This window comes from Phaseolus vulgaris, chromosome 3 (assembly GCF_051622355.1).
Source record: "Phaseolus vulgaris cultivar YP4 chromosome 3, ASM5162235v1, whole genome shotgun sequence".
Taxonomy (NCBI): domain Eukaryota; kingdom Viridiplantae; phylum Streptophyta; class Magnoliopsida; order Fabales; family Fabaceae; genus Phaseolus; species Phaseolus vulgaris.
The window spans coordinates 41,100,077-41,127,212 of NC_143500.1; the positions used below are offsets into that span (position 1 = coordinate 41,100,077).

General features: G+C 32.9%; 3 protein-coding genes across 3 annotated transcripts; 2 read left to right on the top strand and 1 right to left on the bottom strand.

Moving 5' to 3' along the window:
* Window positions 1-5,681: 5,681 nt before the first annotated feature.
* Window positions 5,682-13,288, top strand: LOC137807628 (RAF-like serine/threonine-protein kinase 24). Its single transcript, XM_068608352.2, has 9 exons — window positions 5,682-9,162; window positions 9,262-9,440; window positions 9,563-9,631; window positions 9,717-9,869; window positions 9,949-10,112; window positions 10,238-10,385; window positions 12,395-12,517; window positions 12,627-12,714; window positions 12,808-13,288. Exons 1-9 carry the CDS (start codon window positions 6,132-6,134, stop codon window positions 13,023-13,025), a joined length of 4,173 nt encoding a protein of 1,390 aa, XP_068464453.1. The 5' UTR covers window positions 5,682-6,131; the 3' UTR covers window positions 13,026-13,288.
* Window positions 13,289-13,778: 490 nt separating this feature from the next.
* Window positions 13,779-14,425, top strand: LOC137807629 (uncharacterized). Its single transcript, XM_068608354.2, has one exon. It carries the CDS (start codon window positions 13,859-13,861, stop codon window positions 14,288-14,290), a length of 432 nt encoding a protein of 143 aa, XP_068464455.1. The 5' UTR covers window positions 13,779-13,858; the 3' UTR covers window positions 14,291-14,425.
* Window positions 14,426-15,277: 852 nt separating this feature from the next.
* LOC137807630 (homeobox protein knotted-1-like 4) lies at window positions 15,278-22,699 on the bottom strand. The gene is made up of 6 exons (XM_068608355.1): window positions 21,952-22,699; window positions 20,700-20,820; window positions 17,719-17,912; window positions 16,953-17,084; window positions 16,680-16,819; window positions 15,278-15,566 (listed from the first exon to the last, which is right to left on the bottom strand). Exons 1-6 carry the CDS (start codon window positions 22,372-22,374, stop codon window positions 15,533-15,535), a joined length of 1,044 nt encoding a protein of 347 aa, XP_068464456.1. The 5' UTR covers window positions 22,375-22,699; the 3' UTR covers window positions 15,278-15,532.
* Window positions 22,700-27,136: the final 4,437 nt, after the last annotated feature.

The window sequence follows — 27,136 nt, forward strand, 5'->3', positions numbered from 1 at the left end:
ATGTTAGATTTTCAGAGCCAATGTAATATCTTGAGGCTGCATAGACCATAATGATTTGGATAAGTCAAATTTAAAAAATAAAAAATAAAATTTAAAAGAATGGTTAGTATACTCTTTCTTTCTTATTTTTTTTTATAAAAAAATATCTTCATAAAAGTTGTGTCTTATATCTTCAAATAAAAATTTGAGGAATGAAGGTTATATTAAACTGCCTATTAACATTAATTTAAAAATTTAAAAGAATAATTTATTTTTAAGTGATTCATATTAAATGCTTATTAATAAAATAAAATATATTAATAAGAATAAAATTGGTAAATATTTGTGTACATCAAATAATAACTAAAAGGAAAAATCATTTTTATAAGTGATTCATATGAAATGATGATCTCATTATCATAATTTTAAAAAATAGTTAAATATGTTTTTTTCATATCGGTCAGTACTTAACAAGTCATGTCACTCGATCTCGGTGATTATTTGAGATCGAACGCATTAATATACATTAAAAGTGTTTAATAAATGACAGTAATAACAATTAAGGAAACTTTATAGTAATCATAATCATGTCTCACGACATCCACAATTAATTAGCTAACATTGTTTTAGTGAAAGATATTGATTTATTAAATATAATCTTCAAATATACCAATATTCTAATCTACTAATATACCTCCTTATAAATCAGTTAACACTAATATTTGATAGATTCAGCCCATCACAATAAAGACCCCATGACTAAACATTGTAAATAAATTCTTCGCAAATGAGTAAGGTACGCTCCTATCAACTCTACAATACTTGAGTGTTGAAGTACTTTTTTCAAGTCAATCTCGACCAAACACCAACAATTAAAGGAGGAGGGTTAAAGTGAGGAACGAGGGATGATCGTCAACCATTGTACAACTAGTTTAAGGTATTATTTAGGCTCCTCTTTGTCCATACATGTACAATTTTCATCATTATTGAAACTTTAGACTATCCAATTACTTGTAGTATGAAAATGTTTGGAATAAGTCGTTTTGTATGAGAAATGATTGTTACTTTTTGTTAAAATTTGTTGTTGTTTTGATTGCATACTAATGTTTAGGATAACTACTTCCAATGGATTGATGAAGTAAAACCTCAAATTGAACCAATTTTACATGAAGAATGACTCATTCCAATCATTTTTATACTACAAATACCTGAATGGTGTAGAAATTGGATTGGATAAAAAACATAAACTAATTTCATTTAAAAGTATAAGAACAAAAAACATATTTAACTAAATAAAATAAAATATATTAATAAAGATAAAATTTAAAAAGATTTATAACAGCTATAAAGAATAATATTCTGTATATATCTTTATATATAAATATAGGTGATAATTAAGATGAAGTATTGTAATTAAGGTGACACACTTCAAAAATTAAATATTATAATTTCAATTTATTTGTTTCAGCCTTGTTTATGTACCCATAAAATTGATTTGACTCACTTAACTGGGAAACAGGCTTCGCTATTTACCGATATACAGTGTTTCAGTGAACATGGGTCGCAAATACCAATTAACTTTTAAAAAAAGTTAGACTAATGGTGGTGATTCATCAAAGATGCTATTTAATAAAGGATTTAACCATCTTTCAAGGAAAATGTTCAACATTAACTCTTTGACTTATTGCAAATTACAATACTATATATTTTTATTTTATTTTAAGAAGCTTCATATTTTCATACGCATGTTGGTCTCTGGGTTATCAGCCCAGTAATGCTCGGGCCCAAAAGAGATTCATTTCACGACTTTTACTTGGATGCTTCTTTTTGCACCCCGCAAATTCTAATATGCACTCCTATAAAGGTGAGTAAACTACCAAATTATTCCTAAATCTTCTGTTTATCACCCCTCTCACTCTTTTCCTTGCGTTCCATTTTTAGAAAATATCTTAGAAAATACCATTTTCTCTATCACTCTGTATTCTCTTACATTTCATTACCTCATGAAAAGAAGAAAATTATATGATAAAAATGCATGCATGCCCTATCAATTCCTCTAAACAGAAAATTACAAAACACAAGAAAGTAATTTAAGGTGAAATTACTTGTTAAATTATAGCGTATTCGTATAAAACTAATAACTGTACCGGTAAAGAAAATACAACACTAATCTTTATAACTATGTTTGGTCTCGCATTTGAAACATATTTTTAAAATTAACGATTACAATTTTAAATCTAAAAAACAAAATCCCAACGTGCAGTTTTCAGGTATAAGTGTTTTAAGTAATGGGTTATAAATATGTATGATATTTATGTACTCAGACAAAAGTCATTTTAAAGGAATACAAAAATGAAAAAATACTACCAATTTTGAGACAATTTCACCTTTGTATTCTTTTTTCATAGAATAACATTATACTTAAGATTTATTGTTGTCTATATCATCAAATTGTTCATCTTCCCAGTGAATAAAGTAAAATTAGGATGATTGTTAATAAAGAAAATATTTATATTTAAATTAAATATATTTTTTGTTTTTTTTATTATTTTCATGCAAAATTAACTTTGTTCCTAGAACTATAAGAAAATCATGAAATAAAAACTAATTTTAAAAACAAAAAATAATTAGTTGTTATAGTGACTAAATTATAGTTCATTTTAGCAACTAAAAAAAAGTTGGTTTCTAAATTAGTTTCTATTATTATTAAATAGTTTCTAAATTAGTATCTAATTAGCAACCAAGTTTTAACTATCAATTATTTAGATTCTAAATTTGGTAACAAAAACATACCAATTTATAAACCATTTAACAATAATAGAAAATAATTTAGAAACTAATTTCTTTTTAGTTTATAAAATGATTTTTAATTTAGTCATTATAACAACTAATTATTTTTTATTTCTAAAATTGAATTTTATTTCATGATTTTATTGTAGTGTAGTATGAACTTTAAACCTCCTAAATATTATAGTAAAAAAAATATTAAAATGATTATTGTTTTTTTTTACATAACAAACAAATTTAATTTATTATGTGAAAAATTGCTGATAAAATTTATTTCAATAATTTTTTTACTACAAGTAATCATGATATTTAAAATTTGAACTATAAATAAAAACTAATTTTATATTATAACAAAAAATTAACCTTTTATATTTTTGACTAGTTTTACTCGACCAAGTAAAAGGGATTGCACATCTTCCCTAGTTTATTGTAGAGATAATATTTTTCACAATAAAAATTGATGTTGCACTCACTCTCACCATGAAAGCTTAACTTTTAACCTAATTAAAAGTTGATGGTGTTGCACTTCAATTCACATCACATTTATTCATTGTCCACAAAACTACAAAGATGCTTCTTAGAGTTCATTTTGGCATAAACAAGTAGAATGAGTTGTGACTCAATTGAATTTCATTTGTAGTGTACAACTTTTAAATTTATTAAAACCCTCTTGTGGTCTATAATTGGTTTGAACATATGATTGCCTTGGAGATAAGTCATTACCCATAAAAGTAATACAAAAATATACACATGAATTGCTTCTATCACTTTATTTCTTTACTCCATTCAATCCATATAAATGAAACAAAATGCATGATGGATAGTTTTTTTAATAGATTCCAGAACTTTCTAGTGCACAAAATTATCTCTGAGTGGGAAAAAAACTAGTTATGATATTTTACTCAATTCATTTTTTAAATTTATTTTATTTTTATAGTTTTCATTAGGAAAAATAATATTTTGCTTTAGACATTTTTTTAATATTTTCATTCCTTTACTATTTTGTTACTGCCATTTTAAATTTTATAATATTGATTTCATTATAATTTGTTTGAAAATAAATATTATTTATTAACTTTATCAATTAAAAATATTTACTAACATTCTTTAAGGGATCGAGAACTTGAAATTTAAAACACTATAATATTATTTTTTTTTACATTTTTAAGTTTATGGATTAAACACTGTTGTAAAATTTAGAATAACAAACTAAATATTGGTATGCAATCCTTTTTAGACAATAGTGTTTGACTTATATATCTCTCTCACATGTTACATTCTTCTAATGTATTAAAAGATACGATGTCATTATTTTTAACTTTAATGTTTTTTTTTTTCATATTTACAAAGTAGTAACTATTTTTTTTGTCTATATAAAAAGTTTTAGTCCAAATACCTTCATTTGTTTTTCAGTCATTCCAAACCTCAATGATAGATCGTCGTGTTAGATGCCTACCTAAGGTGTGATAAAAAAAAATAGGTTAGAAGCTATAAACATGGAAGCAAGAAAAAAATCTCTAAAAAATATATCTACAAATCTATTAAAAATATGTATTTCACTACAGATAATAATATACAATTTACTAGTTGAGATTAAGATGATTTAAATATATATATATATATATATATTTTTAAAGATAAAAACGTGATAAAACTTTAAATTTAAAAGATAATAATATTTGGTGATTAATTATAATTTTATTATTTCAATAAATTTAAGATTAAAACATTGACATCTTCTAAAAGAATGGAAAAATAATTTTAAAAATAAACTTTTATTCATTGTCGAAGTGGTTTTAAAAGATGAACAAAATTGAAAAAATTTGTTTTAATAAACAAAGTTGAAACCAAAAATAATTTAAATATATTTTTCATCATTACTCTCTATTTTTTGCATTTATATTCTCTGTGTATTCTTCAATTAAGACCAAATAAACTATAGAATGCAAACAAAATATAAAAAAAAATGTAAGAAGATAAAGTAAAACTCTTAATATAAAATAGATGAGAAGCATAGTGTGATCTTAAAGGAAGATACGTGAATGGAATGGAAGCTAATCCTTAATGCCACCTAAATACATGACGTTTGTGTGGACCCCTTCCTCCACTTTCTCTTAACCCAAACACTTTTTGTCTCCTTATGCCTCTTTATTATGAATCAAACATCTTTTTTTTTCCCTCTTTTGGTTTTTAATCTCTATTTAGAGTGTCACTATCCTATGAAAGAGTAACAAACCCTACAAAAGATTCACATAACCAACAACTAACCCTATTTGATTCTTCACTTCCCACTTTGAAATCTTCTTTTAATTGGATTTTCTTGTGGGTTACCTTTTTACCTTCTTTTGGGCCATCACTTGTAATGTGCCACTTCATTTCCTTCAACAAAGAAACAAATCAAATCAAATCAATCTTATAAAATAAATATAACAATAAATAAAAACAATATCCTTATTTCTAACATAATTTATCCCACTTTCTATTTTTAACTCATTTTCCAACAAATTAACTTTTAACTCCACCTATTACATCAATAAACATTTGGTTTAAAACATGGACACACAGACATAATATTATTAGTGTTTATACTGATAAAAAGAAAACCAATAACATCTTTCTTTCTACAAAGTTAATTATTAAAATTTACAGTAAATGGTCTAAATTTCTTAAACTAGAGGATAAATTAAAAATTATCAGCTAACTACTTTAAATACGAAATTAACTTTATAAATTTGATTATTATTTATAAATAATAGAAATTAAATATTACTTGATCCCATAATAAATAAGGTGAATTAAATAAATAAAAAAATTAATACTGGGCGTCCTCCTTCCTCCTCTGGCCGTGCCGTTGTGGTTTTGGCGGGAAAAGATGAAAATTTCGCCATTTTTTCCGATGTGGCGTGGTTCCATGTGTGGGAGCAGCAACAGAAGAACGAGAAAAAAAAGTAAAAATTAAGAAGAGAGAAAGAAAGAAAGAAAGAAAGAAAAATTTGATTAAATTAAAAAAAAATAAATAAAAAAGAGCAAAAAAGAAGGCTGATTTGTTGGGACGAGTGAGACTGAGAAGGGATTAATTGTTTACGTTTGTGACCGTTCTTCTATTTTTTTCTTTTTCGGGAATTCTCCATTTTTCTCTTTCTCTCTCTTATTCTCTGTCTATCATCACTCTTACTTCAACCTTCAATTTTTTTTTTCGCTCTCATTTTCCCCCAATTTTACTAGGGTTTTAATTCCACTTCTAATAAACTAATCATTAATTGTTAATCGTTAATCCTTAATCCTTAATCAATTTCCCACGACGGCATTCATTCCTCATTCATTACTTTCCTTGCGATTCAGATTCAAACGTTTTTTTTCCAGACATGGCGTTTGATCAGAATTCCGTTCCGTTGGATCTCCGGCCGTTGAATGTAGCCGCCGCGGTGGCGGAGGAGCCGATCATTTCGCCGGCTACCATCACGCCGCCGACTCCGAATTCTGTCGGCGAGCTTTTTTACCAGCCGGCGTCCTCCGCCGCCTGTACAACGTGGTGCGTCCGCCCAATTACGCATGCCAACGTGAGCCCTGCCGCGGCGTATGGGTTTAACTACAGCGGTTCCAGCTTTGGCAATCGCGTCGTGGCTGGGAATGCTATGAGTTTGGGGAAGCTTGTGGGGTGTAATGGATTGGACAAGGCCTGCAATGATGCGAATGGTTTTGGTTATGGTGTTGGCGGGGTTCGGGGCAGCAGAGTGGTCGGGAGTGGCAGCAATCAGGGTGGCAGGGGCGAGGGTGGTGGCAACAGTGATGATTCGGCGTCCGGGAGGAAGGTGAAGTTTCTCTGCAGTTTTGGTGGGAAGATATTGCCTAGGCCTAGTGATGGAATGTTGAGATATGTTGGGGGGCAAACAAGGATTATTAGTGTTACGAAGGATGTGAGTTTCAATGATTTGGTGCAGAAGATGGTTGACACTTATGGGCAGGCCGTGGTTATCAAGTATCAGCTTCCCGAGGAAGATCTTGATGCCTTGGTGTCCGTGTCGTGTCCCGATGATGTTGAGAATATGATGGAAGAGTATGATAAGTTGGTTGAGAGATCACCCGATGGTTCTGCAAAACTAAGAGTTTTTCTGTTTTCTGTTTCGGAGACCGAAGTTTCTAGTGGGGTGCAGTTGGGGGACTTGCAGGATACTGGGCAGAAATATTTCGATGCTGTGAATGGAATTGGTACGACAGAGGCAACTGGGTTTGCAGGTGGGATCAATCGGAAGGAGAGTGTTGCAAGTGCGGCCTCAACCCAGAATTCGGATTTTAGCGGGCCTGAGACTTTTGATAGTTCAATTACTGGTCAAGGGGATGTCATTGTGCCCTTCTCATCACCTAAAGAGAATGTGGCAGCAGCTTCCCCAGACTCAAGTGCTAATATGGGGATTTCAGATTCCAGTGCACCGGTTTACTCGGGTGTTTGTGCAGTTCCGGTTGCCATGCCTGTGGCTAGGGCTAGTCCAACCCCATCCCACAATACTTATTTTCAGAATGAGGTTGAGTTAGAAAGGTCTGTCCCTGTTGCTTTGCCCCAGCAGCCTTTTGGATTTCAGCAAGCTGGAATAGAAGTTCCAGCCCCTTCATCTTATTTGCAGCCTTGGGTTGATCCTAGCCAGGAGGTTATGAACCATACAGACTTTGTCCAGGTTACTTCACAGATGAGGTTCACAAACCCTCAGCTTGTAGGAACGACTGGGCCTGGCTTGATGCAACAGCAGTTTTCTGATAATACTCCCGGCTTAGCCTTCCATCATCAGGTCATCCCTGGGGTACAAATGCCTGTGGCTCCACAATCTTCTCACGCTGGTGTGAGACCGAATGTTATTCAGTCACAATCGTTCGTGCAATCACAGCAACATCTTTTGGATCAATACCATGATGATAATACATCAGGGGTAAGGATTATCCAACTTCCTGCCGAACGTAGCTACAACACTTACCAGGTTCCAGTGAATCAAGTACCATCTGTCATAGTTGGAGGCAATTATAGCTGGGTTCAGGTTCCTTCACAAGAGCGCGTTGTTATCTCTGATGGACTATTACCTCAACAACAGGTAACGACCCCTGAGAAATTCCAAAGAACCGAGGAATGTTCTCTGTGTCAGACAAAACTACCTCATGCACATTCAGATCCTGTAGTTCAGGATGAGCGTAGTAGTGGTGCAGGTCCTGTTCCTGATTCAACCCCAAGTCACTATAGCTTCCCAATGGAGGACAACATAAAAGCTCAAGCACCAAATAGGATTACGCCAGTGGTGATGTCGCCGTTGAAGGAAGGCCTTGCTGAACAAGGGGCTGGGACCAGACCCTGTGTCGTTGGCAAACTGGAACCTCCTGATGGAGTTCATCATACTGAGACCACTGGGCTTTCTCATAATATTGAGCCACAGCCAGAAGAATCTGATCATCCTGGGAATTCATTTTTCCAGGAAAAAATTGCATTCAAAGGTAGAAATCAATCTCCAAATGATGAGCTCATGGGAACAGCAGCACTGTCTTATTTAGATGATGTTGGCGACCAACACATAGTACCAGTTGAAAACTGGGTTAAACAGGATGTGCTTATTAACAAACCTATGAATAGTGATATGTCTGCAGTTGATGGAACATCTATACGAACTTCAGAGTGCACGGTTCAAGGATCTCCAAATGAATATACTGATGAACGTAGTGGGGTTGTTTCTAAATCAGATGAGATAGATAATTGGATTAGACAAGACCATCTAAAACCTATTGATGGAAGGATGGACACCTTCAAGATACACAATTCTGATGCTTATGTAAGTAATGACTACTCTTTTCTGCCAGCTGATATACCCAGTGGGAATGATAATTTAGGTTACAACACTCAGAAATCTGCAGAGGAAGAGGTCATTCTGGATAACAACTTTGGCAGGTCAAAGCTGATAGTTGATGCAAATCAAAATAAGATGGCAGGTGTGCTGCCTTGTTCTTCTATGGAAATTTCATACAGGAAAAATTCCAGGTCAGGGGAACACAATGAGGCCACACAATCCCCTGTTTGGGGCATTCCTGTCTCAAATCCTCAATCGAATATTGGAAACCCCCACACCAACGATCCAGCACTGTCTTCATCATCCCCATCTGTCAGGTTTGAAGATGTGCAGGATACTCCGAACTCACTTTTCAGCAATCAGGATCCATGGAATATACAGCATGGTACCTTCCTTCCACCTGCAAGACCTAGCAATGCTTCATTGAAGAAAGAATCCTATTCTTGTCAGGATCCCTTTCGTGAGGATCCTGGCCACTTTGGAGAACAAAGTTTAGAAGAAGCCCAGTTGGATGATAGCCTCTATCAGTCATTCAAACAAAATTTAACTTTAGAACATGGTCGATCTGCCAAAGGTCCGTAAATTGTTGAAGCCTAAAATAAGTAATTTTGTTGCTGTTAGATTGTAGGATCCCATAGCATATACTCTTCATGTTTTGGTTTCTTCATTGAAGGTTCAGCAGAAGACCAACAACTCCAAGCTGTTGCTGAAAATGTAGCAGCTTCTGTTTTGCACTCAAGAAATCCTTCAAATTCTGACTTGCATTCCAGAGATGTTTCCTGCTGTGATAACATTGAGGATGGCAGTGTTCAAAATAATCTAATGGATGTAAATTGTGGACATAAAACTCAGGTGATATTGTCTACATATTCCTCAGTGTTTGTATTATCTTTTGCCTTATAATTGCAGAAATAGAGCAAAGTATTCTGTATGCCACTTTAGAATTATTATGATATTATATTTTCTCCCTTTAGGATGTCACGAGCAAGCAACTAGAAAAGACAAATTTTGGATTTCCAGCATCAGGTTTTGGAAAATTACAGGTTGGATGTCTTTCTCATGATCCCCTTTATGATTTTATGTTGTCAGCGCAGCAGAGCTAACACCTTGTTGGTGGAACTTTACTAGGTTATAAAGAACTGTGATCTTGAAGAACAGAAAGAACTCGGTTCTGGTACATTTGGGACCGTCTATCATGGAAAATGGAGGGGCACTGATGTTGCAATCAAGCGCATTACTGATAGGTGTTTTGCGGGAAAACCTTCAGAGCAGGAGCGCATGGTTTGTGTCTCATTAATTGTTTTGTTTTCCATGACCTAAGAATTAACTTACAATGATTCTCGGTTTATGCATCAAACAGAGAAATGACTTCTGGAGTGAGGCAATCAAGCTTGCTGACTTGCACCATCCAAATGTGGTAGCTTTCTACGGTGTTGTGCTTGATGGTCCAGGGGGTTCTGTGGCAACAGTTACTGAATATATGGTTAACGGTTCTTTAAGAAACGCATTGCAGAAGAGTGAGAGGTAATTTCTGCATATATTCATGGGCATGTTCCTTGTATATGCTCATTTTTGTTAGTTACTTTGCATTGCCCTGATTAATATGTTTCCCTATTGATAAATGCTTGATGCTGTTGTTATCATATTAGGAATCCTGACAAGCGCAAGCGACTTTTGATTGCAATGGACGTGGCCTTTGGCATGGAGTACCTACATGGAAAAAATATTGTACACTTTGACTTGAAAAGTGACAACTTGCTTGTTAATCTCCGAGATCCACACCGCCCAATATGCAAGGTTTAAATGCTTGATACTGATGTTGTCATATCAAGAATCTTGTTCCATTGCATCTTATTGTGGGGGTAGATATGCTTTCAGTATTTTGTATGAGATATCCTAGATTGCACATTTTCTTTCATATATGTTTAGGATTTAGGTTCTTATTAATTTATAACCTATCCGCCATTAAAGTCTTTGGAATATACTGAAGTGGCTTACCTTGATGGATCCGGATGAGATAGAATGATCAGTTTGCTGCTTTAGTCCGATTTAAGGAATTTGACCCATCAAAAGTACTAAAATATTGTTTGTGATATTTTATATTGACTTTGTCTAAGATCTAGATATATCTGTTAACCAGGCATAGGTACTAATTGGCTGTGCTGAAAGTTTAATCTGGCATCATGTGAGTATGAACCACCGATACTTTAATTTGCATTTGATGCCAATACTCTTTGGATACTTCAACCATAAATATTAGCCAAGTATCCAGGACTTTAAATCAAGTTATGAATATCCAATACCCATATGAGATATAGAAGTGTGCAATATATAGAAACAAGTAAAAATGGTCCCTTGATGAACCACAGATAGAAATCATTCCTTTGTATGAATGACATTGATACTATTCTATCAAGCCGATTACTTAAAATTTTTATTTTGTTTTTACTGATGTCCAGAAGTATGTTCATGATTTGAATTTCAGAATTCCAATTATATATTATGTTTTACGATTTTTTACAGTATGTGGATATGTACCTTACACATGTCATATTTTATATATTGTTTGAATAAATTATATTTGTTGTATAGACTAAGTTTTGAACGAGTGCATCACAGATGGCATAAGTGAAACTTAATATGCAAAAGGTGAAAGTCATACATTAGTTAGAAATCTATAGCACTATTTTTGGAGGGAAATCAGTTATTGCAGATTTGCACTCCAGTCTCTGGATGGGTATCATAAACACAAAACAGAGAATAATGGGTATTCCTTTGAAGACGAGTCATTAACTTGCAGATGCTGATGCACACCTCACTTAAAACTAAGGACTTTGACCTATGAATTTGTAGGACTGGCTTTTCACATAAGATTATCCATTGCGTACTAGTTGGCATTACTTTGCCACTCGTTGGAAAAAAGATGTTTTACCATTGAAAGTCATGGCTCCTTGGTTCTGCTGTAATTTCTCCGATTGATATTTACGACGATCTTATGTTTGATGATTCTGTTCTCTTGGTAGTTTCTGTGTTCGGATAATTTTATCATCTTGGAGGATGATGAATAAATTATGTTTATATCATAAGACAATAGAATATTTATGTGTTGAATTAGTATTTAAAATGCTACAGTTTGTGATTTTTCTGAAAGTAACCTAACTTGCTCATCTTCATACTCATGGCTTACCTCTACCTTAGTCACGGTCTCTTTGGGGACTATCTTAATTGCAGTCTCGGGAGTGCTGATTTAGTTCCATATTGATCAGAAATATGACTTAAATAGATCTTATAAAACTTGAGCAGTCTTCACCTTTTAAATAGGTTTTGTGAGTGGAATTAGGTCCGAAAACCAAATTTTAAGAATTTTATTTTGTGTTTTGCCCCAAAAAGCAAGAGGGTTTTTGTTCTCTTAGTTTTGAAACTCAGCGTATATTGTCAGGATTTAATCATGGGAAACAATCTATTAAATCTAGATACGTTATCTGAGAGCTCAAATATACAAAACATGACTACTCTGTCAAACTACCGATCCATCAACAAAATAATGCCAAAAGGTCCTGTACGAGCTGTCCCATCAATTTGCATTGGATCAGAACACCCATTCTCTTAATGATTTAGAATTTGCTCCTAGCTCCATTTTTGCAAGATCTAGTACCGTCATCTTCTCTCCTTAATTTTTTGTTAACCGATTTTCATATTCAATGCTTGCTTTCTTGGTCAAAACAGCTCTACTTGTAGCATGGTGCAATTGATTGATTGATCCTTCATTAGTTAGTTTATTTTTACACTTTTACATGTGATATCAGGTTGGAGACTTGGGTCTGTCCAAAGTAAAATGTCAGACACTGATATCTGGTGGGGTGAGAGGAACTCTGCCGTGGATGGCTCCGGAACTGCTGAACGGAAGCAGCAGCCTTGTTTCAGAGAAGGTTTATGCTTTAACTTAAATCAATTTGAATGGTTGATGTGTTTTGATACCTTCATAGTTTCTCACCCTCTCTAAATGAAAGGCTTGTGTTTTGATATTTGGCGTTTTAGGTTGACGTATTTTCATTTGGCATTGTGATGTGGGAACTCTTGACTGGGGAGGAGCCATATGCTGACTTGCACTATGGTGCTATTATTGGTAACTTTCCTGTTGAATCCAATTTTGTGATTTAATTACGAAGGTTTGAGTTAAATTGACCGGTTGCACATGTGGTTGCTAAAAAAAATTCAGGTGGTATAGTGAGCAACACTTTGCGTCCTCCTGTTCCAGAATCTTGTGATCCAGAATGGACATTGTTGATGGAGAGGTGCTGGTCATCAGAACCATCAGAGAGACCAACCTTCACTGAGATTGCCAATGAATTGCGTTCTATAGCGGCCAAGATCTCTCCCAAAGGACAAAACCAACAGCTGCAACACTCTCCATTGCACACTCAACTCCACAAATGATTTTTCCTTAATTTTGTGTTTTTCATCCAATTGCATATTATAGGAGAAGGAATGATGCGTTATTGGTTCAGACAGATATAGTTACCTCCGAGGTTGTCAATAAGTGTAGTTTTTTTAGTTTTACTGCATATTTTCTATTACTTCCAACCCTCAACACGAAACGTGTCATTTGAGTGTGAGAAAACAAAAGGAGAAGAGAAAAATTGTCAATATTTTGATATTGCTTGTTAAAATTGTAAAAAGTTGTACCTGTATTGTTTAAATCGCGTGCATTCCTTGAATTTTCATTATGAATATCGCGTGTGGAAGGTGTGTTTTATGTTTGTCAAAGTCGTGTCTACTTTTTGCGATAATTGAGCATGGCCCCGTGTGGATAACTCAAATTTTAAATATTAATTACCATCACTTCACTTCAAGGCATCAATGAGTATTGTTAGCATCTTCAAAGGCTTATTTTTAGTATTATTTTATTTTAACTAAACTTCATCATCTCACGTTTCCTTTTTAAATTTTGTTTTAACGACAAAATTTTATAAAACTATTTTTTATTTTTTTATTTATATTTTAATTTGTCACTACTTAAAAAATATAATTAAATTTTTTCATTTTTAAGGTGTCATAAAATCACATCGTCATATTTTTATACCTCAATCATACACTAACATGCTATAAACTCCATGGAATAGGAAGATATTTGCTTGGAAACTTCCAAATTCAAAGTTCAAATGTGTCTCCTAATTTTTCTTTGACTTTTCCTCCTTTATCTCTCTTGTCCTATAAATCTTTCCTCAATTTTTAAAGCCGTCACAACCAGAAGCCTCACACACGAAAACATGACATCTCACGAGGCAAGGCCATTGGTGATGGAAATGGAACGTGAGGAAGATTTCGATGAAGGCAGCAACAGTGGGTGTGGGTGTGGATGTTTCAGAGGTTTTGACTTAAAGAAATGGTGGCGAGAAAGTGATGAAGAGGATAAAGGGCTACTTGATGAGCAAAGGGGTGAGAGAGAGTCATGGGTGGTGGAGAAGCTGAGGAAGGCAAAGGAGGCCTCAGAAGTGATTGCTGGTCCCAAGTGGAAAACTTTCATAAGAAAGATAAGTGGGTATGGGAAGAAGATGAAGCAGCAAAGAAACAGGTTCCAGTATGATGAACAAAGCTATAATCTCAACTTCAACAGTGGGGCTCAGAGTGAAGATGAAGCCATGCCTTACAGCTTCTCAGCCAGGTTTGCTGCTCCAGGGCGTCGCCAAAATGAATCATGATACGTGCATCAATGTTCTTCTTTTCTTAAACATCTATTAATTCTTGTTGCCTAAACTTGTTTACATGATTCTGATCTTAATTAGTCTTGTAATTATCATTCATTGAGTGAAGATGGTATCGTTCTTTTTCCACCACTTTCAGTAAAATTCCGATTTTAATTCCTCTTGCTAAACTTTGCTGAATGGCAAAATATGAAAAGAAAAGTAGTTGAAGAGGGTACCCACCAAAAATAAAGTTTGTGGGCAAAGTTTAGTTTGAACAATATCCTCTTTCTTAAGATAGAGATGGAAGAAAAGAATTTGGATTGTTCACGCAAAGCATAGTTTTTTGAGGATGAAAAAAAAGTAAGATTTGAAGTTGTAGACATATGGGGATTCCACTCCAAAAGTAAACGCGTTGGATTGAGCAATACTTTTCCTTTTGGTTTATATATGTATGCCAAATCCTTTTCTTGTAGGAACCCAATTGGAAGTTCTCCCCTCTCTTGCAACTTCCATGCTTCTCTATTTAACCCTATAATAAGCCTTTCATTTTTATTTATACTATTGAAAACACAGACCTCATTAACACAGTGTTATAACTTTTTAAATTATATAAAAAATCTGAATAATTATTAAATATTATAATTAAAAAAGTATGAAAAATAAATTCTTTAAAATCTATTTTGAAGTTATCTTATTTACTTTGTCTTTTGGAAGAGATATTAAAAAAGAGTTGATCAATGGAATAGTTGTAGAAAAATCAGTTACCTTATTTATAAATTAAAGGTAATTTCAAAAAATAATTATGTACAATGAAGAAATCTCATAATATATTGCTATAGATGATAAATTTACACTATGCACCGTTTGAATGGATACAAACACTACGCATATGAATTTTTTGTAAGTTTCACAAATAAAATAGTAAAACTTCTTAGTAAAGCTCTCATAAAATTTGTTTAATACTAGATATTTTGAACCGAATAACAGAGAAGCAGAAAAATATATATGTATCAGCATGCTACCCATTAAATGGAAAAGATTAATTGTGTGTGCATCAATATCAGATATCAAGCGGCAGCAGCCTCATATACAACAATAACAGGGCTAATTTTCTGTAACAAATACTATTTCTAAACAGTGATTAATTTTATGACCCTTTAGTTCCAGAGTCCATCAATTCAGGTTCACGCTAACCGTAAGATCTAAGAATCCCACGACCATGCATAAAAGAAGAAGAATACCAAAATATGCCACCATTCACATGAAGCTCTGATTACTGCTTTCTCCTGCACTGCTACCAACCAAAAATAGCAATCAGATGTAGCCATAAAAGATTAGAAAAATTTCTAGCTATCCTATTTTTCTTCATACATAATTTATTTTTTAAGTTTTTATTAATGCAATTATCCCTATCCACATAAAATGCTACTTATTAGTTACTTCTTCCCATGATATATTTTGAACATCCATGCTGATATTAGAGGTGTACATTTGAGTGAACTTGACTTGCTCAACTTCAACATGACAGGTTGAGAAAAAAACCAGTCAAATAAGTTGCTTCATTTGGTGAGCTATATATAACCTGGCTTGACTCACTGTGAATCGATAAGTATTTTTTTTTTAAATTGTAAAAATAAATAAATAAATAAAATAAAAACCACAGTTAACAAATCTAAAGTACTGTAAACCATTACCGACGACCATCTTAATAACCTTTCTTTTAAAAGATTATTAAATGGTTTAAAAGACTTAAAGAAAAGGTTAAGTTAATTCTCTCAATCCAACTTAAACCCAATATGAGAAGCGGGTTAGGTACACTGACTCAAGAAAAAGCGAGTCTAAATTTCATTAATCTGACCCATTGATGAGCCAAGTTGGCTTATGGATCACAATCATATTAAAGATTTAGACAATACCTGATACTTATAGTGTTAAATAAATTAATTGATTAATCAACTAAAAGTGAATCCTTATTTCATGAATCTAATCCATTGATGAACCAAGTTGGTTTATGCATGGATCACGACTCATTTTTAAATTGAAGACATGTCTCATGCATGAATATTGTGTGAAATAAACAAATCAATATATAAAGCTACAAGACAAAATTGAGTTAATGATGATGTGATACCACTTTTTAAGAATATTCAAAAATGTATTTTAATTAATGATGTGATACCACTTTTTAACATTCAATAATATCGCTAACACAGTTGAATTCAATAAATGAGCCGTCACGATAAAAAGAAAAGTTTTACTTTACAGACTTACAGTATAAATGAATAAATTACAGGAATTGAAACATTATAATCCATAAAATAAAACACAGCATGAGGTTGGGTTTTCAAACTTAACGACAACAATATATATGTCATTAGGAAGACAGAACCTAGAGTTAACCTACCTCTTGCGCTTGCTTTTGGTGTTGCTAGAGGATGAGGGGTTATTAGTATGCCAGTTCCTTTTCCTTTGATTTATGAACCAATTATTTATCTGCTTTAATTGCAACCCTGTTTCCTGCACCAATCTGGCCTTGTCTTCCTCCTAAAAATACAGACTCCGTCATGCTCACAAAAAAATAAAAAATAAAATATATATATATATATATATATATATATGTATTATTACACTTCTTATTTTAGTATAATATACGATTCACATGTAAGTCCAAACTTACAGTGGGGTATGGCCATTTAGAATGTGCTTGCCACCAAGCTTTCAAAAGAGATGTGGTATCCCCTGGAAGCTTCCCTGCTCGTCTCTTTCGTAGAATTTCTTCTCTTATGTCCACAATCTTCTCCTTGTAACCCTGATACACAAACAAACTGTGTGTTCACAATGCGAAGCCAAATACTTGTCTCATCTTCTCACAATTAAAAGTAACACGTGAGACAAAAATAAACTGGTACTTTTTAATTGTATGTCACTTATAAGGGAGTAAAACAAGATAATAAGGCGATTTTAAGTAGTGTTTAACATCGTTTGGCTCCTTTTTTTTTCACAAAAAATGTGCCAAACACTATGTCTAAAAAAATCTTCGAAGAAAACTAATATGGTTTAATTTTTTTAATACTTTCATTAAGGGTGATTAAAGTTCCCACATTTTCGTAATCCCCATAGATAAAACAAGATTTAGATTTTTTTTAAAAAAATTATCATGTTGTTAAAGTTATAAGGGAAGATCAAATTCATCAATATTAAAATATAAAAGCTTTGATAATGTTACATCAATAGAAAACATAATCCAAAAACATATTTTCTCAACTAAAAATAGCCGACACTTTATTTTTTTTCCAATCCCCTCTATTCAGTCGTCTTCTATATCTTTTTAAGGTAAAAAAGATACTTCAACTTTAAACCAGATCTTATATCCCAAAAACATTTGAAGCCAAACATAATTAGTGTTAAAAATATGGGTAGGTTGGAATACTTTTAACAGTTACCTGTTTCAATTCATGCTTCAGTTCATGCCTCACTCTTTCCATCAAGGATCTTTCAGTCTCAGTAGGGACAAGAGGACCAAAGCCAAGGGTTTCGCCGCCGTCGAAGGTGCCTTCATATAGGTTGCCATTGCTCTCTGCCTGATCATCTTCATCGTCTGACATTGTTGCACCCGTACCTTCTCCAGGAGAAACACCTGCATCCTCATCCATTAAATTTATCCTTGTTGTACATGTGAAGCATGAGACATGCAATAGTCATCACGTCGATTTTAGAACTAATCAAAAGACGCAAAATATATACACAATGGTGGTAAAGATATATTGTCTTCATGGCTTTACACAAGAATTTAAAAAAGTATTAGATACTTTTAGCTTTTAAGAGAATCTGAGCTCATTATTAAACTATTTATATTTTAATCTCGCTCTATTATTGCTTTCTGATTCTATTCAGTGAATACTACTATTAACTTTTCCAAACTCTTTTGAAACGGATGGAGTACTTCCTTTAAGAATAATAGTTGCATGTACCATTTATGTAGCCAATCACATTATTAGGTGCAAAAATTACTAAACTGTGATATAAACTATTACTAATAAGTAATGTGTCGTCAATTCATTTAATATAACTTGGATGCACCATTTTGAGAATCTCTCCTTCCATTACATTGATTGAAAGGCCCTTATGAAGAAGAATTAAAGTTACGTGTGCCCGGTTGGTTGTGTCTTGTCTCTTTCCTCCTTCGATCTCTTAATAATTAAAAATTAACATGTGGTTAAAAATATTCTCTTCTCTTCTTTTCTCACTCTTATTTATTAGTTCTTTCCACCATTATTTGTTTTAATTGAGTGACAAAGAAAATACACGAAGAAGACCGGTGATTTAATTCATGCGAAGAAGCTGTGGGGTTATTAATAAACTCTATTTTAGAGCACACAGTTATGGTAAAAAATGTGCATATTGTTTGAAAAAAAGTAGAAAACGGGCTTTATCGATTCTCAATCAATGTTTTGCATGTTAAATTGGAGACGGGAAGGGAAAATAAACTCAACAACAGTATTCATATGCTTCCACATTAAAAGTTTAATATCTTTTTTTATCTGATTATCTTTTATATGATTTATTTCACCATGTATATGGCAGTATCTATTATGTCTTGACATACTCAAAATAAATCCAATCTCTTCAAATAAAAAAGACAGGGACAAATAAAGCAATCATGAAAATACTATTTTTAAATCATAATGTATTAACAAAAGACTAGGGTAAACTTACCATTACAGCAGTCATATTTGTAGATCTCTTACTAAAATTTTATGTGGTTTCAAATTCAACACCAGCAAATAAGAACATTTTTATTCTTCTTTCCATTTCATTAATTTAACTTCTATTGAATAATACAATCAAAGATTACAATACTTTTTCACCAAAAGAAAATATTTTTTTCTCTCACGTTTAGTTAATGAACAAAATTAATTTTATTTGACTTACATTTTTTAAACTATGACTAAAATAAAAGGTTAATATACAATTTATTTTTATATTTAATATTTTTGTATATAGTAATACTTTTTAACACTTTATCTTATGTAAAGACTTTTTAAAGTCTAATATTTATAAAATTAAAAGTTAAATTCAATGAAAGTTTATGAAAGAAGAAAAAAAATATCATCCACAGTGCCACTAGTCCCACTTTCATGAGTGGGAGGAATGAGAACATTTTATTTTGTCAAATTATTATTCCTTTAGTTTTTCCTTTTCCCAAAGATTAATATGCTATTTCTTTTATCAAGTTTTGTATTTTTTTTCTCCATTCATTTTACCCACTCATTTTTCCTTCACTGTCATCAATTATTCAAGCAGCCCCTCCACTCTGAGATCTGAGTAAGGACAGCCTCAACCTTTGGTTCTTCGTCATTTCTCCATCACTCTTCTATTCTACAACAAAATACTTAACTCCACCTTTCAACTGTTAATTTTAACTTCTTAATATTTGGGCACTTTTATATCTTTAATGTTTGAGAAGATATGTGGACATGAGAGTTGGATGTGGATATCTTTTATATTGTTATAAAGTAATATCTCCTAATAATTAACTGTGACAGGTCATTATTTAAAAAAAAAAATGGTATTCTTTTCTATAATATGATAATATCCTACTATTACTCTAAAAAAATCTGAATTTGTTGATTGAGTTTTCAGCTGCAATGTATATGAGATCAATCATTCATTCATTATGAGTTAATTCATAATAATTTTTAATGTATTAAATTTACAATTTTTTATTTTTTATTTTTAAAATTTTAAATTCTTTTTCTTTTCTTACTTTAAATATTAAAGTGATAAATTATTTATTCATACTTTTGAATTATTAATTATTCTAAAAAAAAATCGGTTTAATTCATATGTACCTAGTATATATACATATGTAGTTTTACTTAATATTATTTTGTACTTTAAAATTCCTAATTAAAAATTAAAGAATAGTAAGATCTCTCATGTCATTCAGCCCAAATATAATTAAACTCATATTCAATTTAACGTGATACCTTGAAATAATAACAAATTATTCTAAAAATTAACTAAAATAAAATTGTTTTTAAATAAGTTCAATGAAGTGTGTAAGTACACCAAGTATTATCTAGCTCAACTTTTGTAAATATGCATTTACTTTTTTTCTTTAATATCATCTTCTTCTCATTCTCTTGTTATTTTTTTCATGTTTTTTCTATTTAAATCTTACCTGAGTTTTGTTTTTATTATCTCTCTCCTTCCAGCTTACATTTTTTTTTTCAATGAATGCAGTGAAAGTTTCGGAGGAGGGGCAGTGTGTGGTCTGCAATCAGTTCTTTTAATTTTCTTTTTCATCAATTAATTAATTAATTAATTTTCTCTCTCCTTGTTTTTGTTTAGGAAGAGAATAATAATGAGTACAAAAGACAGGGTAACATCTAGGGAGCAAGGAAAGATGCTGAAAATTTACCTGTCAAGCTTTGCAGAGACTGCTCCAGATCCCAACAAGCCATCACTGCCTCCATGGCATGAACACGGACATGCTGTTGCAGTTGTTCTTTAAATGCACAGAGCAAAAGAACATAATGGGTCTGCAACAAAACAAATACCAGCAAAACTCAAAAAAGGAGCTCCAGATAATTTACAACTAAGAAAAGACTACAAGAACCGCAAAGGATAATAAATATTAAATAGTTCAGATAAACCCGCAGCATTGTTATTAATTAGAATGATTAACATTTCCATCATATAAACATAGTGTACTACATATTTTGCATCACTCCAATCATTGTATGTAAAGTAAATATCAAGTCAGAATCAAAGTTGAAAATCACCAACTTAAGTATAGTTGATTCTACCACACACTACCGGACAAACACTACGTTCAGTTGATACGTACAGAATCACCAAACTCCGTATTCCCTCATTATTGTACTTGGCGAAGCCAGAAACGTACATTAATGAGGAAGTAAAGGTTGAGAAAACTTGATGAGAGCTTCAACTTTGGCTCAGAACATATTCCATAAGAATTCAAGAACTGAACCATCAAAGTTTAGCAAAAAGGGGAAAGGAAAAAAAAAAAAAGAGTATGTGAACAAGTGGGAAGATCATGACAGCATTAACAGAAAAGATTCCATAAAGCACTCCTAAAGGTCATTGTAGGAAGCAGCAGCACGAGAACCCTCAAGCCGAGCCACTCCATGACAAATCAGATTCACCAAATAATGCCTCGTACCACCATCCATCCAAAATCAAACTTCTAAAACCATCATTCCCAATATCTTCATCATCATCATTCTTATTATTCGTTTTCTGATTTCTGCTTATGGGTTAGCTTGTCCACAAAACCTTAACATGAAAATTTATGATTTAACAAAACCAGCATGACCATAATAAAAAAAATTATTCCCTAAATCAGAAAGATAAGAAATAATTAAATCCACTCAGACCATACATGATTTAATGTTCTTTTCAGAATTAATAAAGTTAAATACATAGAAGTTAAGTTAATTGAGACTATGGAATCGGAAATTTATTACCTAATGATTTATTCAAGTGAGGAATTCAATGAAATTAAGATTCTTAGAAGTAGAAGTACTCCTGGAGAGTGGGTTAAAGAGGTGCGACAAGAAAACACACAGAATTGAAGTACAAAGAAAACAAAAGGTAGGTTTGTTAATTTAAGAAGGAGAAAGAAAAGAGATAAACAAACAAGCACAAACCATGAACTGATCAAGCTCCTTCTCATCGACCACCCCGTTATTCGCGAGTGCAGAGTACTTTTCCACCACGCGCTGCGACTGCTGAAGCTGCGCGTCGATCCTGGGAAGCTGGTCGACCGGCGTGGCAATCCTGAGGCACGACACGTGCGCTGATAGCAGTTGATCGTAGAGAGGGTGCCCAAGAATGTCCGCTTTGTATTCCCTTAAATCCTCCGATTCGCAATTGCTTTCGCCCCGGTTCCGATCCGCGCTTTTCTCGGCCGCGCTGTCGAGGAAATTCTGCTGCCGCTGCTGCGCCGCGTTCACGTTGTTGAGCCATGTCGCCGGGAGCCTCTGCTGCATGTCTCTTCCCTCGCTCAGCTCTTGCTCCTCCGTGAAACGCTGGAACGCTATTTCGTGCTGGAGATGGTCGTGGAAAGCCATAGTTAACCGAATCTGCGCCGCTGTTTTTTTTTCTTCTCGCTACATTTCAGTGGTTTGGTGGCTTTGTCTGTCGATCGAAGTGAGGGAGAAAGAGAAACGGCGGGTTTGGAAGGAGAAGGGTTGGTTGTGTTGTTTGGTGTTGTTGTTGAAGGTGGTGAGTGAGAAGTGCGGTGAAGAAGAAAGGGTGAGAGAGAAGGGGAAGAAGGAAGAAGAAGTTTGGAAAAGCACTTTTTATGGAAAGACTTTTGGAAAGGTCGACGCACATATCGAGGATTGGGGAAGATCCAACGGTGGGATTAACAATAACGTGGAGAGATTTGTGGATAATACTCATTGGAGCTTTCATGTAATAATAAAGACAAAGATGGATAAAAAATTGATCACTGGTCGATGTGGGAGGCAGCTACATGACATTTCTTTAGTATTAAATTGCACCTATCAAAATAATGTCCTCACTCTACTTTTTTTAAAAATTAATTAACACAGTATCAACAGGGTACTCACTCACTCTGTTTGCCAAGTAAATTATCTTTCCCAAATTAGTTTATGCATTTCCTTTTTCTGAGAACGTTTGGGGTTAACGAAGGGTATTTTTAATGGTAAAGAAAAGGAGATTTTGTTCATTTAAGATGAAAGAGAGAGGTAATGATTTGATAAAGAGTACAATACTTAATTCAAATCAATTTCATTGGATAAAGTCCGTGACAGTCCCTTTGTTAGAGCAAGGGTTATTGAATTGATCACATAACAGTTGATATTTCCTAGTTCAAAACCAAAAGCTATATACCACCTTAATCCTATTGAAATTGTCAGAAAGGACCAAGTTGTAGTTGAATTAGACCCTGACAAAGAAGCTCTACTTTTACTGTTATTTGAAGAACAAGTTGGAACTGATGGAGTCAACAACAGACCAAACAATAGAATCTCTTAGAGGTAAATATCTAAAGGTTAGTTATTTGTGATCCATTATTTGTATTTGGTGCATTGACTAGAAAAAAGATTAGCCCTATTATAGGAATAATTTTGATATTGCAGCATTTTCCTTTTGAATAAAGTGTGAAGTTTAAAAATGAATGAGGTTTGGGAAAAGTTTTGATGGGTGGAAGTGACAAGGTGCTTTTCCAGTTTCCATCCATGCTAATGATCTCTTGAATCGAAAAGCAGTGAGAAGCTGAGGAAAAAAAAAAGAGACTGCGTTTGTTTATGTTTTAATTTTGATGTGGAATGGGTCGGTGTCAGGGGTCCCAGAGGGTGCGGTAGTGGCAGTGTGCATGAGGCCCACACCGGGCAGAGTGGACATTGGCGTTCCTGAACTTGGGCTAGCCACTACCCAACCCGACAGCGACCTCAGCACCCACGACTGACACGCGTCACGCCCAGGATTCATGGACCACTCAACTATTACCTGTGTGTTCCAAGATTTGGGAGTGCGAAATAAAGTGGGAGTGAATCAGGTTCGTACACATGCCCTATTTTAACCATGCATCCTGTGGACCCCGCAAGCATGGTCATTGCCACTGGTGCATGCATCCATGTTATCATTACTTCATCACCCATTCAAACAACACCATTTCTTTCTTTTTACCTATTCATTCTCATTTTTAAAAAACAAAACATCTATTTTTTTTCTCTCACCTACATCAAATTTTTTTCCATCTTCTTCTGCTTTTAATTGTTTGTTTTGCTCTTGACATGATATAAAAATGAAAAAAATGTGACTGTTACAATGCAGTGGTCATGCTGCCGAACTGAGAATACAAAAACTTTAACATTTACGAATTCTCAGTACTTCTTGAAACTAGACAAATAGCTAGAAACTACATAATCACGTCAAATTGCATGAGTGAAACAGTTAATAAGAGAATGAGGAAACAATATATTATATAATTAATTATACTTATTTATTATAATATAAATATGAATTGATTAATAATATTGAAATTTTTGTTTATTTTTTTATTTCTTTCTGCACATTTATTCATTTATAAAAATAAGCCCTTTTAACCAAAGAGACCATGAATGATCAAGAAACTGACCAGCCTTAAATTCCACTGTTCCATTAAAGGCAGTGTCTCTTCATTTCCTCATCATCTTCGGTTTCATTTCATTCCCTGATCCATCTACTGCATAATCAAAAGGAAGTATTTGCACTAATTGATAAGGCAATGGTGTTTGGATGATCAGAAAAGTAATTTTGATATATATAGAAGGCACTCCAAAGGTAAAGAAAATGTAAAAAGGGACAACTAAAAATTGAGTGAAATTCGTTGTGCCCTTTCGTTCATTTCTTGGTCTTTTGAAATAAAAATCCAATTTTGCAAATATTATAATTCTTAGAAGAAAAAAAATGAGCAGTGAAATGTAATTTTGAAAGGATAGGTATAATTTATAGATAAGGGTGAATTGGAGAAAGTGATGGATTGGGTTGGAGTGGGGCAAGGTGGTGGTGAAAGGTACTGAGATTGTTGTTGTAGGGATGGAGCACATTCAATTGACTTTTGAATTTTGGACTCAGCTAATTTAGTAAGAGCAAACAGTTAAGACTCAATTTTTTGGTAAATCCAATAACTCTATTGCACAACTTTTGAAAAGAGCTTGAACTTGATGATTAGCATGAGTAGAGAGATGAAAATGTAACTCTAAAACCCTTTCTAATAAAAGTGGGTCAATCAACAAAGTAGTGAGCCTAAAGTATCCCCACGCATGAAAAAGTTAGTCATGTGGAGGCAAGATTGGAAAGAAATTTGATAAAAATGAAAAAAAAAGACATAAACTTAAAGAACCAATGAAGAGGTTTAGGGTTTAGTGTTGTCGTGACGATGAAGTGAATGTTTGCAACAACATGCTGACACATTGATGCAAGGTTTTGTGGTTAGTAGTTATGAGAGGTAAAGGGAAAGAAATGAGTTGGTTGGGAAAGGTTTTCCACTAGAGAGTCTTGTTCAGATCCCAATCAAAGGTGAACTGAGGTGATCAAATTTAACCCTTGAACCTTTATTAATCTTCTTAGTCAATCTCTAACATTCATGGTATCAAATTCAAATGAGTTCTTTGTTAACATATATCATAAAACAAATATATATATATATATATATAAATTTCTTATTTCATTTTTTTATATTTTTTTTTCTTAAAAAAACTTATAGATGCTTATTCAAATAAATCTTTTACATCTAAATTACATGAATAAATAGGCATTATTTTTTTTTTTCTTTCCATGGGTTTTTTTCATCTTGCCACGTGTTAGGAAAAAGTTTAACTTCTATGAATTTTGTTAAACAACTAAATATGAACTGATAAAAAAAAACTAAGTATAAACATTGTTATGATTGATATATAAGATGATAGTATAAAGTTCGAAAAATAAATTATATAAAACAAAAGTGTTTCATCTAATAAATAATATAATAATGTACAGTTTTATCTTACATCTTATAGGAATTTGACATAGACGTGGATTTAAGCTAACCTTGTACATGTTTTTATGCATGTTTGTTACTTTCGTTTGTCAAAAAGATTTGTTTAAGCACAAGTCACATCAATGATTTATTAGATTAAGAGTTAAAATTATTATTTTTTTCAACAACTCCTTAATGTTGGCATTGTCAACTATGAAAACACTAGATGCTTTGTATGGCTATGCTCTTTAGACAAAATCAAGCAAAGACACACTCTTCAAGAAGAGATAAGGACATCCAGCCACTAGGATGTTAAGTAAAGAAGAAAACAACAATTAATGTTGCTTTAAGTGCATATAATATTGCATAAAGTGCATTTAATGCAACCTTCACAATTAATCTCATCAGATGACAGACGATCAGAAACTCATTTATAACTGTTACGTTCTTCAATGCCTATTTAAAGTCATTCACCAAAAAGAACTAAAACAAGAGACTGTGTTGCATAGTGCTGAAATTTTGTCTAGATGTTTTGTGCCTCAAAAAGAATTATAAAATATTGTTTATGTTCACTCAGCAAACTAGAAGACAAAGCATAATCTTGTATCTGTTAAAAGTTGAAAGACGTTATCACTCTTTAGTGAGCAACCCTTTGATTTGTGATCACTTATATAATTTACCTATCTTAACCAGTAGTGGCTGTTTGAAAAATAATACTCAATTTTTACTTAGGAGTTCAAAGAATACTTAATTTTAGCCATGGGTGGTTGGGTTAAAAAAATACTCAGTTTTAGCTAGGAGTAACATCCAAATAATACTCAATTTTTTCTTAGGAGTTCAAAGAATACTTAATTTTAGCCATGAGTGGTTGGGTTCAAAGAATACTCATTTTTTAAGTTTAAGAGCGACTAGATCCAAATAATACTTAGTTTTAACTAGGAGTATTTATGATTCAAACAATACTTAAGGGGTTAGTCAGGAGTGACTACACGTCTAGACAATATTCAAGGGATTAGTTAGGAGTGACTACGAGTCCAAACAATGCTCAAGGGGTTAGCTAGGAGTGTCCGCGAGCCCAAACAATACTCAAGAGGTTAGCCAATAATGACTATTTGCCTAAAGAATACTCGTGTTGTACTTCACAACACTAGTTTACTTAGTGAAACTTAATTTGTTGATTGAAAACTAAATATAATATATTGTGTGAAACGAACCCGTATAAAAAAAATAGTGTGTTTCTCTTTTTATTTATCTCTTATACTTTATCATTACCATCTGTACTAATTTAAAAGGGAGAGTCACTATAAAAAAAATTAGAATCGTTTTTTTAAACAAGTGAATTCATTATACTAAACCTAAACCTT